Source organism: Austrofundulus limnaeus, unplaced genomic scaffold (genome assembly GCF_001266775.1).
Source record: "Austrofundulus limnaeus strain Quisiro unplaced genomic scaffold, Austrofundulus_limnaeus-1.0 Scaffold1180, whole genome shotgun sequence".
Taxonomy (NCBI): Eukaryota; Metazoa; Chordata; class Actinopteri; order Cyprinodontiformes; family Rivulidae; genus Austrofundulus; species Austrofundulus limnaeus.
Genome location: NW_013953582.1, coordinates 107,454 through 113,235, shown reverse-complemented (window position 1 = coordinate 113,235; position 5,782 = coordinate 107,454). Strand labels below are relative to the sequence as shown.

General features: G+C 44.5%; 1 protein-coding gene across 1 annotated transcript in view; it reads left to right on the top strand.

Annotated features, from left to right (window-relative positions):
* Positions 1-5,782, top strand: part of cracd (capping protein inhibiting regulator of actin dynamics) — a gene marked incomplete at its 3' end in the record, with an annotated part of 10,304 nt that extends 4,522 nt beyond the window's left edge. Inside the window, 4 exon segments of the mRNA XM_014031120.1 lie at positions 722-3,017; positions 5,050-5,240; positions 5,333-5,495; positions 5,628-5,782. Coding sequence (XP_013886574.1) covers positions 722-3,017; positions 5,050-5,240; positions 5,333-5,495; positions 5,628-5,782 — 2,805 coding nt within the window.

Sequence of the window (5,782 nt, the reverse complement as noted above, 5' to 3'; positions counted from 1 at the left end):
TATATATATAATTCTAATTTTGCATTTGTTTCCTGGTTCTTCATTCATGCTGAAGTAAAGAGAAATTCCTCCAGCTGGTCATAAAATAAATGCGGTCGGCCTCTCCACCACTTAGCTTATGAAATGTACGGTGGAGGAAGAAAAATTACGTAGTTTTTTACTCTGATAAATAATCACAAACTACAGGATATACCATATGCTGACGGGACACAACATCAGTACCAGTAAAATCTACAAGGTTCAGCCWAGTATAGTAAAGGTAATTTTACTGTTGTCCATTATATTTACCTCTCACAATGTTATCCTAACATAATTACAATATTAATAAAAAATATAGTAATTTGTTGGAACAGCAAATTTGTCTTCATGTGACGGAAAGGGGCTTCTACTGTGTTAGCAAAAACCTGTAATGAAAAGTTCCCACTACTTACAGATTGATCTCTTGAACAAATACATATTTTTTTACATAACACAACATCGGCAATTTTCTCAGCTTAATTTAAGCCATATTTTATAGAAATCAAATAAGAAATGAGGGTGCTATGAATATGTTTGTGATAGATTGACGCGTATCCCGCATTGAAACTCTACTGTTTTGTTGACATGACTCAATGCAKAGCAATGGCTCCTGTGACGGCGCACGATAAGTCACGTGATGTCCAATCCAGTAATATAGATCAGTGGTTCAGACCTCAGATTCTTTCATCTTCTGCATTCCCAGGACCTCCAGGAGGTTTCTGTTCCTGAAGTGGTCCAAGAAGACCTGGAGGCAGCAGGAGACAACCAGCGCAGGGAGGTCATTGAAGATGACAGAGAAAACTTGAAGAAACAAAGACTCTACGAGGAGGAGCGGCAGGAGGCTCGCAGGAGGAAGGAGCTAGAGGCGAAGAGGCTCAGAGAGGAGGAAGAAGAAAAGATGAAGAGAGCAGAGGAGCTGAGGCTGCATGAAATGGAGGAAGAAATGCGTCGCAGGAAACAGCTGGAAGAGCAGGAGAGGAGGATGCAAGAGGAGGTAAAAAGGAGGAGGATGGAGGAGGAGAGGAGGAGAGAGGAGGAAGATAGGAGGAGGAGGGAGGAGCAGGAAAGTCGAATCCGAGAAGAAGAAAGGAGGCGGCGAGAGGAGGAAGAGCAAAAGAGGAAAGTGGAAGAGGAAAAGAGAAAGCGAGAAGAGGAGGTGCAACGACTGGAAGAGGAGAGGAGGAAACTGGAAGAGCAGAAGAGAAATGAAGAAGAAGAAAAGAAGAGGCGAGAACAGGAGGAGGAGGTAGCAAGGAGGCTGCAAGAACTTAAGGCAGAGAAGATGAAGAAGCAAAAAGAGGAGGAAGACAGGAAGAAGCACGAGGAGGCAGAGATGCTGAGGAGAGCTGAGGAGCAGAGCAGGATGTCATTAGATGAAGCTGACAGGGACTTGGATACTCCAGAGAGGAAGAGGAGAGCCGAGGAGCTGCGCTGGAAGGAGATGGAGGAGAGACAGAGGCCCTTTTCTTTTAAAGTTTCTTCTGGAGAGAAACAGATTCTCTTCCAGAAGGTTAATCTCACACCTGTCTCACCAGTCAACAGCCACCAGAGCCCTGATGCCACTGCTGATCAAAGGGAGGGAGCTAGGACCTCCTCCCCTGCAGGACCAGACTCCCCCAACCTGCCAACCTTTCCATACATCCCTCATACGGCCATCCTGGTCACGGGTGCCCAGCTCTGTGGGACAGCTGTCAATTTAGACCAGATCAAAGACAACGCATGCAAATCCCTGCTGGGGCTGGGAGAGGACAAAAAGGCGCAGGGATCACTGTCTACGAAGAGCAAAACCTCTCCAGACCGCAAGTCTGGAAAAACCAAATCCCTCACTGAGTCTGTGCTCTCCACAGATCAGTCTGGTGCTGCCGTGCTAGCAGAATGGGCAAGCATCAGATCAAAGATATTCAAAGGCGTAGAGGATGGGAAGTATGAAGAGTACTCRGATCCCCCAAGCAGGTCTCAGCCTCAAGTCGACAGTGAGAAACAGCCTTCGTTTGCTCATGCAAACCTCAGAAAGACCATGTCCGCCAGTGCCAAGTTCTCCATCACCCCTGCAAAGAAGAAGTTTGGAGATTCAAATAGGAACTCTGAGGTTTTTGGTCCAGATAATAAAGATGTAGAAGAAGAAGCAGCTCGATCTGGTAGCCCCACCACGTCTTCTCCGTCTCCTACAATCAAASCTCAGAGCAGGATGAGTAAATCTGTCCGTATCGTAGAAAGAGGCTCAGAGGAGTGCATGTTTGCCAAAGACCTACCATCCTTCCTGGTCCCAAGCCCCGGAGACGGACCAGACAGGTGTCAGAGCAAATCTGAGTCATCTGAAAGCAGAGAGGAGGCAGAGGAACGGGGACAGGATGGGGAGGAGAAGCCCTCTCCTTTTGGTATAAAGCTAAGGAGGACTAACTATTCTCTACGTTTTCACAATGAACAGTCCGCAGAGAAAAGAAAGAAGCGCTACAGTGCCGGGGACAGTTTTGACGGTATCCCATCACCTCTCACCCCAATCGAACCAGACTCCGACACTTGCTCAGTCTTTTCAGATAAATCCAATCCCACCTCGCCTCACAAAGAGGSAGTGGTTAGCAAGTACCTGCACACATCTGCCTCCCCCGCTGTAACCCGGGGTAAGCTGTCTAAATCTACTAGCCCAACATCTCACAGCGAAGGTGACAAAGTGCTTTCAAAACCACCCTTCTACCGAAGACAACTAACATCACCCAAACCGTCTGGTGCCGTCCCATCACCTCCTCTATCTCCACTACCTAAGGCAATCCATGGACTGCCTTGTGATGATGTCATTCAGAAAACAGGAAGCGCAGAGTCCTCTGTCCAGGAGCAGGCCAGCAGGAACAAGGAACCATCAGTGGTGGCCCAGCTGCACCAAAGCAGCCAAGGCCCAGTCCAAGGAGAGGAGGAACCAAAGGAGAAGAGATCCTTCTTCCCCTCCATAAACATTCCCTGGAGAGAGAAGGCCGACAGAAAGACGGAGCTCATCAGGAGAGGTCAGTGTTACTTGGACTTAAATTTACTGATTTTAAGGTTTAGCGCTAAACAGTGGTGGGCACCAGCCCGCTAAAGTGCAAATCCGCTAATTGCAGACCTAAATATTTTGTTTGCGCTTTAATGGTCTTACTAATTTTTATAATTCATAAGCGGATTTGCGCTTTCTAAAATTAAAATGTAGTACTACTAAAAACTAATTATCTACCTGTCATTAGTATCTTAAAAAGAGGAAGGTATGGCTGTCAATATCTGCATTTCCAYTGACCATGAAAATGCACAAATTAGAATTTGGAAAATAAATTTGCTCAATGGAAACGCGTCTATTTCGGAAAAAAAATAAGTTTTTCGACGAAAGGTTTTTGCACTAGGATGAGGTGGTTTTTCGGCCGTATCGAAATTGGTGTTTTTCGCAAAACTGCAATGGAAACACTTTTTTCGCATCACAGGAGTCACGTGATCAACAACCAGCTGTTTCTACTGGTGAAAAAGACGATGATGAAGAAGATAACAGGAAGTAGAAGTAGTAGTAATATCACAGAAGTAGTAAAAGGAAGTAGCAAACTCACCGACTACATTTTCCCAAAAACACAGCATACGTAGCCGCTCCCAAGTAGGGACTTGTCTCTGGAAAGCCTCGATAAAAGACGCCGACGTCTCCTCTGATGATGAGCGCTAGTGTCGTGGTAGCAACATGCTATGTGTTTACATCCATCGCTGCCATGTTTGTAATGACTTATCATGAAAACAAACGTATTCACGTGACTTTAATAACATTTCTTATTTAATGGAAACACCGCAGTTGTGAAACTGTGTTTTTGACATTAACAGAATATCGACAAAGTTTTGCGCACATTTGCAATGGAAACGCAGCTAATGAACCATAACACACATGATCTGTCCAACAGCACCCCTCCCAGATAAAGTTATTGGGAAGGTATATATCCTTGCGGACTGTTGCTTTCAGCCATGGTTCTGATTTCCCACAATGCTTTGTGTCTGCTTATGTAGCTGGAAAGCAATAGCAAAAACAGTTAACATTTGTAATCCATACTAAATTTTTGTATGTATTGATTTGTTTTACTTTACAATCGGAGCTCCTTTTTTAAAAAAAATAAAGTTTAAATGCTGGAGCTCAATACTTGACGTAATTGGTCGAAGCAAATCGGCCAACGGTGTTAGAGACTCAGAAAAGATTTAAAGATGTTATGCTGGTGAAGACTGACGTCTAGTGGTCAACTGGAGCAACTACATGAAAAACATCCTGATGCATCTCAGTAATCCAGGTAGAAAAAAATCAAAAAGAAAAAATCAGTAGTTCCTCTGGATGGTTCTTCTTTAGTGAAACGTTTTGTCTCTCCTCCAAGAGACTTCTTCAGTCTGATGAGTTTCAGGTGAACTGGAAATCTTTAAAATCCAATGGAAACATGAAAAACTTTTAAATCCAAGCTCTTATTTTGAAGGGAAGTTACTAGTTTCCTGTTCTCCATGCTTTCATTTCCTGTCACAAATCAAATCCATCATGTATCCAGAATGCATCACTTCAGTTTTCCAATAAACAGTTTTAAAATTACTTTATTGATGCTTCTTTAATGAAAAATCTACAACAAACAAAAGAAAAAGACAAAGAAGCAGCCGAACTAGCAATCCTCAACAACWTTTTAATTTTTACACCAGGAGCCAAAAGTCTGTTTCAGGAAATCACATCCCCAGCAACCGGTGGTTGTAAATTAAACCGTACAAGGGTTCATACACTGCTCGTTGGCAGTGTTGTGCATATATTGTACATGAATTGTTGACAGCTACTAAGTGTCAAATTGAACTTGCGCTTTAAAATTAGCTTCCGTTAATGTTTCTATGGCATAAGCGCTTTTGAAGTTGCGGACCTAAATATTTTCATAAGCCCTTTAGAAATTGCGGAGTTAATTTTTGAAATAGTGCTGCCCACCACTGGCGCTAAATACAGTAAGTTCATGTTTCTATTGTATCAAATTCAAAACGCTATTCTAACATTTATTGTGTGGTACCCTGCAGAGAAACCGTCCCTACAGACCAGACACTCACTGGACAGTAACAGGGTCCAGGAGAAGGAGACCGGACCCTTATGGATCACACTGGCTCTGCAGAAGCAGAAAGGCTTTAGGGAGCAGCAGCAAAACCGCGAGGACCGTCGAAGCCAAAGAGAGGTCAAACTGGCAGAAAAACAAGCCAGAGAGCGAGACAGTGTACGTGTCCCAGATCTCTACTTACCCACTGTCCCAGGATCTCCCTGACACACTTTCCTTTCCTCTAAAATAATCACAGATTTCTCCTGCAGGTTGCACTGGTGAGTCCCACAGAGAGTAAAGGAAGTGGGAGCACCAGCCCTTTCTCCAAACCACACACTCCAGAGGAGCCTAAGAGACCCGACAGCCTCGTGGGACAATTCGAGCGCCGAGAGCACCTGAAAAAGGCCAGCACTTTACCCAGCTCTGTCACTGGTAGGAATCTACAGATGTAAATCAGTTTTGATTAAAGATATAAGAATCTCAGTTGGAGGATGTTGAGGTGATGAGACGATGAGGCGCAGTATGCAGGATATGTAACCTGACTTTGTGTTTTTGTACCTTCAGTTGAGATCTCAGACTCCACACCGTCACCACCTGCTGTAAAGGACGTATCAAAGCGCTTCCCCTCCAGTGACTCTTCACAGGTGTCCACAGAGCCGGCCTGGTTGGCCCTGGCCAAACGAAAGGCCAAAGCCTGGAGTGACTGTCCTCAGATTATC